The sequence below is a fragment of the Ictidomys tridecemlineatus genome, chromosome 11 (assembly GCF_052094955.1).
Source record: "Ictidomys tridecemlineatus isolate mIctTri1 chromosome 11, mIctTri1.hap1, whole genome shotgun sequence".
Classification (NCBI taxonomy): domain Eukaryota; kingdom Metazoa; phylum Chordata; class Mammalia; order Rodentia; family Sciuridae; genus Ictidomys; species Ictidomys tridecemlineatus.
The window spans coordinates 131,024,796-131,039,634 of record NC_135487.1 but is presented as its reverse complement, the minus strand read 5'-3'; the positions used below and the strand labels follow the sequence as shown (position 1 = coordinate 131,039,634).

The 14,839-nt window shown below is 37.5% G+C and overlaps 1 protein-coding gene across 11 annotated transcripts in view; it reads right to left on the bottom strand.

The window, feature by feature from the left end:
• Positions 1-198: 198 nt before the first annotated feature.
• The window catches only part of Arnt (aryl hydrocarbon receptor nuclear translocator), a 74,826-nt gene continuing 60,185 nt past the window's right edge, over positions 199-14,839 (bottom strand). For 9 of the 11 annotated variants that reach the window (XM_078027625.1, XM_078027624.1, XM_078027626.1 and 6 more), the window contains 10 exons: positions 12,729-12,803; positions 11,266-11,417; positions 8,622-8,732; positions 7,975-8,047; positions 7,511-7,634; positions 7,218-7,320; positions 6,674-6,821; positions 3,874-4,036; positions 3,266-3,432; positions 199-2,174 (listed from right to left, as the gene is read on the bottom strand). In XM_078027625.1, coding sequence (XP_077883751.1) covers positions 2,085-2,174; positions 3,266-3,432; positions 3,874-4,036; positions 6,674-6,821; positions 7,218-7,320; positions 7,511-7,634; positions 7,975-8,047; positions 8,622-8,732; positions 11,266-11,417; positions 12,729-12,803 — 1,206 coding nt within the window. In that variant the 3' untranslated portion in view covers positions 199-2,084. The remainder of the gene's footprint in view (positions 2,175-3,265; positions 3,433-3,873; positions 4,037-6,673; positions 6,822-7,217; positions 7,321-7,510; positions 7,635-7,974; positions 8,048-8,621; positions 8,733-11,265; positions 11,418-12,728; positions 12,804-14,839) is intronic. The other 2 variants (XM_078027623.1, XM_013361160.4) reach the window with 1 other exon arrangement.

Genomic DNA, 14,839 nt, shown 5'->3' with positions numbered 1-14,839 from the left:
AGGAGGGCAAGTGAGGAGGAGGGGTACTGAGTGATCAGGGCCCTATGATTTCTGATTCCTGAAATTAAAGACTCACACTGTGCTTTATGCTTGTGTGTTTGAAGCTCAAGTAGTGCCTCCCTTTAGTTGTGGGTGTCTTTTGGTTTCTGACCAGAAAGGAATAATAAAGCCGCAATCAAGATCACACAACACAAGAAATTTTTACAAAAGGAAAAAATATTTTGTTTTAAAATATTTGCTACATGTCGTCATTTTTGCCACTGTAATGCTTAGCACAGATGCCAGCAATACAGAAATGGCCAACAAGGGGAAAAAAAAAACAATCAAAAATAAAACCCTGAAGGAAAAGCAGAAACAAAACCCCCAGAGCATCTTCTCCCTGCCCTCCCCTTCCCCCAAGGCCCTATAATAACTGTACAATATTATAGTCCTGATCACATTTAAAAACAGTCGATTATTAAAAAACAAGGATTCCATTGGAAACTCAACTTTTTGGTTTTGTAAATTGTGATATAAATATATATGTATACTGTATGTGTGCACATAGAATAAAAAAATAAACTGTCTCCTTTCCATCCCACCATCTGGCACCAGACTGAAGACAAAAGGGAGAGAAACTGTAATGCTTAGCACAGGAAATGACATTCCCTCAGCCTCTCCAAGGCCACCTTTGATCCTCAGTCCTCTATGAATACACTTAATATGTCTTCACTTCTTATTTCCGTCTTGCACTTAGATAACAACTGAAGCCAATTAAAAAACAAAAAAGGCTAATATATATGACTTACCTGAGGAAGGCAAAGAGTGAGAGTAGTAGCCTATTTTTATATGGCTATAATGACCAACTAATCCTGCTGGGATAGGAGTCTAGGCCCCACCTAACACATGGAGTTATCATACTTGCATTCTAAAGCAAAATCCAATCTCAAGATTGGAAAGGGAGCAGAGAGGAAAGAACTATAGGCCCAGGAGGAACCTAAATTTGTTTCTTATTATATGGAATATTTTGAGGATGACATGGAAGAGGCTACTTTACAATAGGACTTTGTATTTGGTTTTCATTCCAACAGTGAGGATTTTCACTGGGACTAATCCAAGAAGTTGAGTTTCCATGCAGAAAATAAGCTCCATAGAACACACATAATGTGTGATTCTGACAGAAAAATGCAGCATTATCTGTATGGCCAAGTCTGGGGTTTCTGGAAGCGTTTGTCAGCCTATTTCAGTAATGTTTGCCGATCTTCCAGATAAGGTGAGAGCACCAAAAGCGGGAGTAATCCAGCTTTATCACTGAACACGTTTGAGAGACCAACCATATTAACAGAAAACTTTGCCTATAGTTGCATATTAGCTAAGCACAGATATAAGTGCAGCAAAGACATTTATTTAAACACTCTTTGGCTGCAATACTAAGTGAAAATACCTGGAAGATTTATCTTCTTAGAACTCATTGAAGAGCACAAAGATAAAAATCTGACAAATTTTGCATAACTCCCTAATAGGGAGAAAGAAATACAGAAACGTGTGCACCACATATATACACACACTGAGACACATATACATACATAAACACTCACTCAATCTCACGTTTCTTTCCAGAGGAATTGCTCACAGGTAGCAGAAAGGGCCTATGTTCACTTCCCAAAGCCCCATATATACCTACCATGTTTCATGTCCTCAAATATGAGGACATTTCTCCTCTCCTCGAATTTCTTTCCAAAAAAGCCACAGTGTATCCAAGGCAAGTAATGGATATCAGGTTCTAACCTGCACCTTAACCCTAGCACAATCATTGTTGTTTAACTTCTGGTCAAGAGACATAAGAAAAGGCATTCTAACCTTGCCTAGCCTCAAATTTTCAAAGGGTCATAAAAGCCTTGGGGATTCATTTCATTTCTTCTATAACTGTTACCTCAGAGAGGCAAGAGAAGGGGAGGGCAAGGAAATCCCAGAAGGGAAAGGGGTATCCCTTAGGGGTGAGGGAAGGGAAGGGGGAGGAACTTTTATTCTGTTTACAAAAGTTTTGCTTTTAAAAAACAAACAGTGATTTTTCCCCCCCACCCCTTATCCTCACCCCAATAGTTCTATTCTGAAAAGGAGGGAAACATAGTTAGATCAGGAAATTCTTCATTGTTGTAATTGTTGCTTTGGTCTCCCAGCATGGACAGCATCTCCTAAGGAGAGAAAAAAAATTAAGATTGGGTTACATACCCTTACGTTCATTGAGCTGCCTCCTAATATTCCTCTGTACTCTATCCCTGACCCCAAAAGGTCTCTGCTGTGCTAAGCTTTCAGCCTTCCTTATTCTCAGCAACTGGTTCCTTTAGATTACAGACTTTTTTTCCGAGTCCAGTCTCTGTCTACCCTTACACTTGCACATTTTCCTTTTTCTAGTCTTCAATATTTTCAAGAGGAGAAAAATATGCTTACCACATTTCATATACCCACTAAAGATATATACGGAATGTCTCTTATCCTATTTGTTTTCCACCAAAAGCTGTTTTGCCTTCTTTCAATCTGTGCTTAACATTAGCCCTTTCTTTGTCTGAGGCAGGCGGATTGCAAGTTGATGACCTGAGCAACTTAGTGAGACCCTGTCTCAAAATAAAAAATTCAAAAGGCTGGGGCTTTGGCTTCACTGGTAAAGCACCCCTGGATTCATTCCCCATTACAAAAAAAAAAAAAAAAAGCAAAGAAGCAGTTTGTCACTGATCTGTTTTCTTGTACTATGAAACATGAGTACGTGAGCTAAGGAATAGTTTCTCTTGATAAATAAACTCTGAACAAATATTGAGAAAAGAAAAAAAAACCTGAAATTATCCCAAAATTTTATCCATGGCACTCTCGTGGTAGAAGTATGATTCTTATTTAGAAGCTGAGGAAATGTTATTTCATGTCTTTGAAAACTCCACTCATTCTGCAGAAATAGACCTTTAGAGGTATATTTAGTAATTCCATTTCATACACTTAAAAAATTGTTCTGCCTATTTTAAACCCAAAGCTACTATGAAATAAAGATATGGATCTTCATGGATGAGCTAAAATAACTTTCTTTGGCATCTTTGCATGGTGCTTCACTTAACTATTTTGTCTAGTCTCTTTAAAGGATATCACACTAAGTTCAAGATGTTCTCAATTACTAACACTAAACCCTCCCTGTCTTCTCCCATACACCCTCTGCCTACACGTCAACCAAGGCATGCTTCCTTCTCCATCTTTCCATCTTTCCTTCTTGACCCATTTTCTGAAGTCTTCACCCTCTCACCTGGAAGACCTCAGGCTGGCTAGGTTGTTGTGCTGAAGGCTGCTGAACATGTTGCTCGCTAGAACTTGAACGATGATGAGGCTGCTGGCCTTGCCACTGTGGCCAGACACTCACACCCTCTGCTGTCCGTGTCTGGAATTGTCCTGCAGTCTGTCCAGTCTCAGGAGCTAGAAACACAGTAAGAATAAACAAGTTCAATCTACTAATTTTCTACTGGAGAAGAAAAAATAGTACATAGCTAAATGCAAGTCAGTAATTTTACTTGGGTTATCTTCTGTCCTTGAGTTTATCAATGTCTTTTCTATTTCAAAATCCAGTCGCCAATTAACTTTTCTTCTTTAGACAGTTCTTTCCAAAGAGCACGTTGGTTATTTAGATTAAATATGCATGCCATTATATGCATATGCTTTTAAAAAATTATATAGTAAAATCTGTGTAAAATTACAATATTTTGCATGGTTTTGTTATATGTGCTAACGTATTTTTCATGTAGGTAGGTAATTAGGTCAATATATCCAGGACACAGGCAAACCATTTTTAACTACAAAATCAGCTCTTTCTCTTTAGTGGTATGATCTTTCTGTCATCCTTCTTCTGTCTGAACTTACCAAAGTTGGATCCACGATTGGTTAGAGTAGGATAGGTGGCAGCACCGGGTGATGCAGTAGGAGCACCAGGAAGAGACATGGGGCTGAATGAGGATGAAGTCTGAAAGTTGCCCACACCAAATTGGGAAGAACGAGTTTTGGCTGCAGCCTGAGTAGCCACCTGCTAAAGACAGAAGACATAGAGAACAACAAATGAAATATTATTATTACATATGTTGCTTCTTTTTTTTTAGTTGTAGTTGGACACAATACCTTCATTTTATTTATTTATTTTATGTGGTGCTGAGGATCAAACCCAGGTAAGCGCTCTACTGCTGAGCCACAACCCCAGCCCTACATATGTCATTTCTTAGGAGTCACTACCCTGCCAATCACTACATTCATCTGAATAAAGTTCATACTTATTTTCAGCTGTGTATTTCTTCTGCTTAACTCCCAATCCTTTTTTTTATTTTATTTTATTTTTTTTACTAATAGGTGGGTACAATGTCTTTTTTTTTTTTTTTTAAAGAGAGAGTGAGAGAGGGGAGAGAGAGAATTTTTAATATTTATTTTTTAGTTCCCGGCGGAAACAACATCTTTGTTGGTATGTGGTGCTGAGGATCAAACCCTGGCTGCACGCATGCCAGGCGAGCGCGCCACCGCTTGAGCCACATCCCCAGCCCCCAATCCTTCTTGACACTATTTTTTATGCAGCTGAGATAAAATTGCAAAAAAAAAAAATGCATTTAATAATGCTGTGAAAATTAAATAAAAGCACTTTATAAACTGTAAAGTTAAATAAAATGAGTCATTAATAAGTCATACATACACATAAAAAAGCATTTAAAAACTTTTTTTAGTTGTAGATGAATAGCACTGCATTAAAAAAAATAATAATAAAATAATAAAGGTATGCTAAGGATCGAACCCAGTGCCTCACACATGCTAGGCAAGTGCTCTGTCACTGAGCTACAACTCCAGCCCCTAAAAAAAAATTTATATCCTTTTATTTTTCAGTCTGTTCTGCATGTACTTGTTCATAATGTCTTTTCTTTCCTTTTCTTTTTAATTTTTTTTTCCCTCCGAGTGCTGGAAATCAAACTCAGGGGCTTTTATGTGATAGGCTAGTGCTCTAGCAATGAGCTACCTCCCCAGCCCTAAACAATTTTTTTCTCCTTAGAATAGTAATGCACATGGGCTGGGGATGTGGCTCAAGCAGTAGCGCGCTCGCCTGGCATGCATTCGGCCCGGGTTCGATCCTCAGCACCACATACCAACAAAGATGTTGTGTCCGCCGAGAACTAAAAAATAAATATTAAAAATTCTCTCTCTCTCTCTCACTCCTCTCTCTCTCTCTTTAAAAAAAAAAAAGAATAGTAATGCATATGCATTGTGAAATATTTGAAAAGAAGGAAAGTAAGAATCAAAATAAGAATCATAATTCTACCACGAGAGAGCCACGGTTAACATTTTTGGATAATTCTAGTTTTTCTTTTTCTTTTTTAATATTTGTTCAAAGTTTATTTATCAAGAGAAACTATTACTTAGCTCACATACTCATGTTTCAGAGTACTGGAAAACAGATCAATGACAAACTGCTTCTTTGCTTTTTTGAAATGGGGAGTGAATCCAGGAGTGCTTTACCATGAAGCCAAAGCCCCAGCCTTTTGAATTTTTTGAGACAGGGTCTCACTAAGGTGTTCAGGTCCTCAACTTTGCAATCCTCCTGCCTCAGTCTGCTGAGTTGCTAGGATTACAGGCATGCACCACTGCACCTAGCTCAGAGACAAACTTTGTGAAACTCAATCCAAAGAGATTATTTATTCCCAAAATATTCTGCACTCATGACACCAGCCTTTATTTCCTCAAAATCTTTCATGAAGTCACAATATCTATAGAAATCTTCAAATACATCTTTCTTGGTTCTGTCACAGCAAACTTATAGAGAGCTGTAACCCTCAGGAGATAATGAATGCTCAAATAATAGGACATCCCAGAGGCATGGCTTTCTTGGTCTCATCAAAGTACTGGAAACCACGGTAGTAATTATCCTCAGTACCAGTGTCCTTGGCTAATGGAGATGCCTTCGGTACATTTTTCACACAGTTGAGATTATAATGCAAAAACAATTTTGGAGTATGCTTTTTTTTTTTTACTCCATTAAAATATTATACACTATAAACTAATAATATAATAAAGGATATTTGCTTTAGGCTTAACATTTATTACGTATTATACCCATGGATATTATATAAGGATTTTTCCTTTTTGTAAGTAGACATCACTATATAAAATTAGCAATTTTCTCATTTGTTCCTATATCATATAGTTCTAAACAAAGAGAAAACTTCTTTGAATTTACTTCAAAATAAATCTAAAAATCAAACCTGCTCTAAATGTTCTTCATGAACAATTCCAATTTTATCTTTAAATTGAAAACTATGGACTCTAATGAGGTTTTTGGATTATCTGTGTTTTAATTATCTAGCTGCTCTTAAGAAAATCAGAAGGTATGCCAGGTATGGTAATCCTATAATCCCAGCAGCTCGGGAGGCTGAGGCAGGAGGATAGCAAGTTCAAAGCCAGCCTCAGCAACTTAGTGAGGTCCTAAGCAACTTAGTGAGACTCTGATTCAAAATAAAAACTAAAAAGAACTGGGGATATGGCTCAGTGGTTGAGCACTCCTGGGTTCATTTCCTGGCACCAAAAAAAAAAAAAAAAAAAGAAACAAAGAAAAAAAAGAAAATTTACATATGGAAAAAAACCCATCTAAACTAAAATAATGAACACATAAGCACAAAAAGATGAGAAGATTTACCTGGGTAGAGAAGCCTGGGCGGGTGCTAGGGGTCCAAGTTGGGGCTGCTCCTTGGGTAGGATTGGAGTGGCGGGAAATCTGGGCCAACATTTGCCCCGCAGAAGATGATGGCTGGACAATGGTTACAGGAGGGGCCAGACCACTATTCCTAGGAGTGAACAAATGATGAAGTAAAGAATTAAAAAGATGGATTTATCAAATAAGGTAGGCATCAAAGGATAATCTAGTGCTATTCCTAGATTCCCTTGACTTCCTTGGAGTTAAGGAAAACTAGATAACAGAATTTGGAAAAAACAAGGAAGACTGACAGCTGTGACACACTGACCAGGACACAAAGAGATGGAACCTAGAACATGGCAATAAGACATGTGCAAAGAAACAGGAGGGAAAAAAGCAGCTTCTTTGCCTCACCCTAGGCCCTATAAACTCCACTGCTTTGTCTGAAAAAAAAAAAAAAACAGAGAAAGCAAGGGAAGAATAAACTTGGATTCATCAAATGAATCCCTTAGGGCCCTGTAAAGCAGCACACACATATGGGGCTCACCTGAAATTCTCTGCCGGCCGGGGGGTAGGAGGGAATGAGTTGCCCTGGGAGAATAGTTGTTGGGTGGCAGGGACAGTGCTGGAGGAGATTCCTTTACTCTGATCTGTAGACCAAAAGGAGTCCGGGGAGGGCCAGTCAAGGGGCTGTAGTATATAGTTCAGCAAGTTCCTACTTACTTATGAAGTATTATGATTAAACGGAAATATGTTGGAAGATTACTGATAAGGCAGTAGCAGACCCATCAGTAAGTGATCTAAATGAGAATTTATAAGAGGAGTGAGGAAGATGCATACCTGCACTGATGTTGGAATAGATTTCTGAGTATCTTGGGTCTCTATCCTGCGTAAATAAACCATCTGACTTCTCAAGAGGCTTGTTATGTTCTGGCCCTGTAGCTGTCACAGGCTGAACAGAAACCTATGGAGTAAAATGATAACATAATCATTAAAGTTTAACATGACAATTCAACTACCCTAAAACTCGTTTAACATGACAATTCAACTACCCTAAAACTCATAAAAAATACACATACAGTCCAGTTGGCAGTGGGGGACTTGTTTTCTTTTTAATATTTATTTTGGTTGTAGTTGGATACAATACCTTCGTTTTATTTATTAATTTTTATGTGGTATTGAGGATTGAACCCAGTGCCCCACATGTGCCAGGCAAGTGCTCTACCGCTGAGCCACAACCCCAACCCAGGACTTGTTTTTAAGGAAATGTTCACTGTCCTCTTCAAGAAAGAAGACACACTCACCTGGGAATGATTGTAGCTGGCTAGTCCATCTCGTCCTGACACCACATCCAACTCTGTTTGCTGTTGCTGCTGCCTATATGTTCAAGGTCAGTGAGGAGACAAATGGGAAAAAAGATTTTTAAAAATAACCTGGTGTTGCTAGGTAGTGGCCCAGGCCTGTAATGCCAGCAGCTCAGGACATTGAGGCAGGAGGAATGCAAGTTCAAACTAGACTCAACAACTTAGGCCCTAAGCAATTTAGTGAGACCCTGTCTCAAAATAAAATATGAAAAGGACTGGGGATGTGGCTAGTGGTTAGCGCCTCAGGTTCAATCCCTGGAACCAAAAAGAAAAGAAAAGAAAAGAAAAGAACCTGGTGGCAGGCTCAGGAGTTTAAGGCAGGAAGTTTAAGTCTGAGGCCAGCCTTAGCAACTTAACAAGGCTTGAAGCAACTTGGTGAGACACTACCTCAAAACAAAAAATAAAATGGGCTGAGAATGTGACTCAGTGGTTAAGCACCCCTGGGTTCAATCCCCAGTACAAAAAAAAGAGAAAAGAACCTGGTGAAAAGGAATTTTTTTAAAAAGCCATCTAACAAATAAAGTGGGGTTGCAGATGGCCACCATAGCTTAGTGACTGCTCAATAGGATTATTTTACTATTTCTTACCTGGGTGCCAACTGCCCTGGGCCCATTTCTAGGGTTAAATTAGCTGTGGGGCCTAGCTGTGATCTCTGGATTGTGTTAGACAGTGTAGGCCGTGGTTCCTGGCTAGAATTCCTGTGGAAATAGACAAGAGCAAAAAAATGGAAAAAGAAAGAAAGAAATATGATTCTGTTATATAGATGCATCTATAGGTGAGGTAATCACTAATAGATATCCGTTAAAGTTTAATCCCATTGGTAGCCTATGACCTCAGTTTTAGCAAAAAAATATTCACATTATTGACAAATGGTATAAATATAAACAGTCCTAAGGCATAAGGGTTAAATTCATCCTGTTTAGTTTGTAACTTCTACATGTTCAATACTTGGTTGTTGTGGGTATGTGTATATCCATACACTGTGTTTTTAAAACTCAGATAAAAAACTGAAAGTACTGAAATATTACCAAAAATTATCTAGAGGGCAAGAAATATTTTTTCCTTCTCTCTATATTTCTCAGTACCCTCTAATTTTTTTTCTTTTTTTAAAAATTATTCCTCTATTTTTTAACTTTATTTTATTTATTTATTTTTATGTGCTGCTGAGGGTCGGACCCAGAGCCTTGCACGTGTGAAGTGAGTGCTCTACCGCTGAGCCACAACCCCAGCCCCAAGTACCCTCCAAATTTTCTATAAATAATATTTACCAGAAAGAAAAAACTAGAAATATTTGTTTTTAAAAATAAAATATTGAGCTGGGATATAGCTTAGTTGGTAGAGTACTTGCCTCGAATGCACAAGGCCCTGAGTTCAATCCCTGGCATCACAAAAAAAAAAAAAAAAAAAAAAAAAAAACCTGAAATTAATCATGGTCAGAAAAAGAGGGGAAAGCAATTATTTCTCAAAACTCAAGTCCTTAAAAGGACATAAAATTTTCAATATTTGGGGCTGGGGATGTAGCTCAGTGGTAGAATGTTTGTCAAGCATGTGCAAAGCCCTATGTTTGATCCTTAGTATTGCAAAAACAAAAAAAGTTTAGAAAAAAAAATATTTCAAAATTTAAACAAAAGGGAAACACAAAATAATGGTTGTTATGTAATACAAAGATGCAAAAAAAAACCTGTAATAATCATGACCATACATACAATTAAGTCTTAAATTTACAAAATATTCTAACTCAATCCACCATTTTACTAAGTTAATTGGCAAAGAATTAAACTTTACAAGTCCTACAGAATGAACTGGACAATACTATTATAGCCAGGGATAATGTACACTTAGAAATTCTTCAAGAGCCAGGTTCAAAGCCAGTTCTACAAAAGTAGCTTAAATGAAAAAGAAGTAATCTGACAACTGATATCCATTAGGGTGACTATAAAATTAAGATAATGGTGAGTGTTGATAAGACTGTGGAGAAACTAAAATCTCCATGTTTTGTTGGTGGGAATGTAAAATGATGGGAAAGCTTTGAAAAACAGTCTGACACATCCTCAGAAGGTTAAACAGAATTACCATACGACCCAGAAATTCTACTCTTGGGTATATACTAAATTCTACTCTTGGGTATATACTAAGAGGAATAAAAACATATATCCATACAAAAACTAGTACAGAAATATTCACAGCAGTGTTCTTAATAACCAAGAAGTATAAACAACCCAATTTATCTATCAACTGACAAATAGTCAAAATCTGTTAAGTCCATACATCAGAGCATGATTTGACAATAAAAAGAAATACTGATACATGGTACAACATAAAAGACTCTTGAAAACATTATACTAAATGAAAGCTCAATCACAAAAGAACCATATATTCTGTGATTCTACCCATATGAAAATGTCTAGAACAGGTAAATTTATAGAGATAGCAAATCAGAGGGTGCATAGGACTTTAAGGGAAGGGGAAAAATAGAGAATGATAGAGGGTACAGGACTTATTTTAGTGGGGATGAAAATGTTCTGAAATTAACATTGTTGTAATTGTTGCACAACTGTGTAATATATTTTTTAAAAATTGTACACTTTAAATGGGTGAACAATATGGTAAGTGAAATGTATTTCAATAATTGTTTTTTAAAAAGCTGAGAAAGAAAGCCCAAAGAGAGGAACAGAAACTTATGAAAGAACGGAATATAACTATGCCCTGAGGCAAACCATGATCCATGGACCAAATCAGTCCACTGCTGATTTTTGTAAATAAAAATTGTAACACAGTCATGTTCTTTCATCATTTCTCTATGACTACATTCATCATGCAACAAAAGCAGAATTGAGTAGGTGCAATAAAAACTGTATGGACCACAAAGCCTAAAATAATTACTATCTGTTCCTTCACAGAAAATGTATGCCGAATCCTGCTAGTGATCAAAATCCTGCCAGACTAAAGCAATAAACTAGTGTATGAAACAAAATCCTTTCTGGAAAGGGCCGATAAAATTAAAATATAAACCTTTTCATATGAAGATGAAAGTCTCTGAACTTTTGCTTATTAAAATCTTATTCTACCTTGATCAGCTACATCAAATCCTATAAGAAGTTAGAAAATCAGAAACTTCAAATTAATGGTATTTACTTATGAAAACAAAGAAGAAAAGGAGATATCTTATAAGGCTAAGCAGACTGGGTCATGAGAAATCCCAACATTAGAAAAGGACTAAAGGGTACATACTTCACATTGGTGTTGGTACAAATGATGTACTCAATTTCATCAGAGTAAGGGTTCTGGAAAGTAAAGGAGCTGGTTCTCATCCAGAGCCATTCTCGGTTCTTAGATCGAAAACGGAACATGACAGACAGCACCTGGCCTTTTAACTTCACTACCTGAAAAGGTTTTCATGCCATCAGTAGAACTCAGAGATATTTGTTTTTAGAAAATTAAACAAATTTTCCCATTTCTATAATCCTAAAGTTCTTTTGTTGTTATCCTTCAAACACTCGTCTTTTTCAATGTTAAAACAATACAAAGGAGTGAAAACTAAGTTACTAAATAAGGGATATGTTTATCACATTTCTTCCCAGGGTTCCAAGCTATCTAACCACAGTAGTCCAAGTCAAACAGCAATAACAATTATTTCCAGACGAGAAATACCATTTCCCCAGTTTCCTTGAAAAGTCCATGAAATATACGATGAGCTACTATATAATTCTACAACAGAAATTTAACTTTAATGACACTGAATATAGCTTATATACTATTCTGCAATTCCAGCTTTTCCTCCCAAACTGGAGAATTTGTTTTCACAATATCAATAAAGGTTTCTATATATAACACCAAGTTTGTTTTAGTCTTGTTTTGCTTGTGTTTTAAAAGTTAAGTACCCCCCAAAAAACATTAAAAGTAATTTTAGATTATTTTACTTTCTAGTCTCATGGAATAGAAAATAATCTTTTGATTCTCCCTAACAATAAAAAAAGGTAACAATATTAGCAAGTTAACATTTTGAAATTATATGTGTCAGGCACTGGGCTATATCCCTTATTTGTATTTTCTGGTTTTAAAATCTTCCCAAAGACCCTCTGAATTTAATTAAGTACTATTATTATGGACAATGTTTTTATTAAGACACCACTAAAATGTAAAAAATTAATTGTCCAATATAAAATGAGAACCAATATCTAAAACCATGTCCAAATTCACAAAGTATTTTAAGGAACTAAGGCCTAAAAATTATATTAAGAGTCAGAAATCGTTTAACTCTAATTACTTATAAAAGAACTCTATGAAATAAATTTTTTACTGCAATCTAGAGATTAGTGAACCTACAATATTTTAAATACTTTGAAGACAGATTCTTCTAGATGGCTAACTGGATACAAAACAGTAAAGAACCAAAACCAAATAGAAATACCTTGAACACTAGCTATAATTTTTAAGTATTACATCTTTCTATTTCTTAAAAATATAGGTAAGGGCTAGGGATGTAGCTACTAATAGTGGAGTATTCGCCTAGCATGTGCAAGACCCTACGTTTGACCCCCAGTACTGCTAAATAAATAAATAAATACAGGTTAGTTCAAGGCACACAAAACTCTAATGCCTATTATAGTGTTCAACTAATCAGTGGTCAAGTCATGTGATATATAGATTAAAAAATATATGTATATTCAGACCCAAACCAGGAAAAAAATTACCTGTTGAAAGCTATCTCTTAGAAGCTGCTGGTCTTCAGGATGACAGAATTCTACAATATTCTTTCCTAAGAGTTCCTGGAAGGGAGAAAGAAGAGTAAGATACACACTTTTATGGTCATCTAACTTTCCTGGTCAATCAGCTGAGGACTTGGACTTAGGACTTCTGTAATTATCCTAAGATGATATGTAAGTATGAAGGAGGTAAAAGTAAAGATTCCTTTGAGAAAAGACCATGGGTGCACCCTGATTACAGCAGAGGCCTAGGAAGTGGTTTCACCATGCTGAGCCACCAGGCACACAGAGGCTACTGCAGCAGAGTTCCAGAAGGCTTGGCAACTGCTTGAGATGGCTGCAGACCTTGGCATCAACCAAGTGGTGCTGGTTCTGCAAGATGCTAAAATTAGAGGGTCAGGGAGGCTTCCACTAAGGTTTCAAAGGAAGGCCTGGGAAGTCAGGAAAGTGTAGAAGAGTCAGAGTCCCTGCAGCCAGCCCCTGAGAAGTTGATGTGTGAAGATGTTAAAAAAATAAATAAACAAAGGAAATGGAAGCTGCAGTGGAAAAGTCTGAGATTAAGAGATGCCAGTGCTACGGGATATCTGTTGAGGAAAACTGCAGAAATTGAGGAGAAACAAGCCAAGAGAAAGGCCATGTAGGCTACAACCACCAAAGTCATAGAGAAAGAACTATACAAGCCCTTTGAAGAGAACATCATGATGCCTTGTGCCCCAGATGCTGGACCTGGAACTTATAGAACTTGCCCATCTGGATTTTGATCTTGTTTAGGTTCCATCCTTTCTTTCTATGCCCCTGTTTTGGTTTGTTTTTGTAGAAAGGATTGAACTAGGGGGCACTTGACCACTGAGCCACACACATCCCCAGCCCTATTTTGTATTTTATTTAGAGATTGGGTCTCACTGAGTTGCTTAGTGCCTTACTTTTCCTGAGGCTGGCTTTGAACTTTTGATCCTCCTGCCTCAGCCTCCCAACCCACTGGGATAACAGGCATGTGTCACCATGCCCAGCTCTAGGCCCCTATTTTCTTCCATGTAGAATGAAAATGTTTACTCTGTAGCATTATATATTAGACACATGTAACTTGCTTTTGATTTTTACAGGGGCTCATGCTGAGAGTTTGCCTTGAGTCTCAGGACTCTGAACCTGAACTTTTGGGTAGTGCTGAAATGTTAAGACTATGGGGACCCTTAAAAATGGACTAAATGAGGGCTGGGGTTTTGGCTCAGTGGTAGAGACCTTGCCTTGCACGCGTGAGGCCATAGGTTCGATCCTCAGCACCACATAAAAAAATAAATAAATAAATAAAAATGAAGATATTGTGACCATCTACAATTAAAAGAATATTTTTTTAAAAAATGGACTAGGGCTGGGGATGTGGCTCAAGCGGTAGCATGCTCGCCTGGCATGCGTGCGGCCCGGGTTCGATCCTCAGTACCACATACAAACAAAGATGTTGTGTCCTCTGAAAACTAAAAAATAAATATTAAAAAATCTCTCTCTCTCTCTCAAAAATGAAAATAATAAGAATAAAAATAAAAAATAGACTAAATGAGCCAAGTGTGTTGGTGCGTGCCTGTAATGCCAGCAGCTTGCGAGGCTGAGGCAGAAGAATCACGAGTTCAAAGTCAGCCTCTGCAAAAGAGAGGTGCTAGGCCACTCAATGAGACCCCTATCTCTAAATAAATACAGAATAGGGCTGGGGATATGGCTCAGCTGTTAAGTACCCCTGAGTTTAATCCCAAGTACCTCCCCCAACCCCCACCCCTAAAAGAAAAAAGAAAAGAAAATGGACTAAATGTATTTTTCATTGTGGGATGAGCTTCAGAGGTGAAATGATTAACCCACTGATATGGATTAACTGAGTGGTAAATGTAGGAAGGTAGGGTATGGATGGAAGAGGTAGGTGACTGGGGGAGTGCTTTGGGGTTTATATTTTGTCCTGGTGAGCAAAGGTCTCTCTCTAATTGGCGTTGCCATTTGTTGAGCTGCTGCTGTCCTTTAGCATGCTCTTCTGCCATGATATTCTGAGTCATCTCAGGCCTAGAGCAATAAAATCTAATGACCATGAACCAAACCTCTGAAACTGGTAGTCCAAA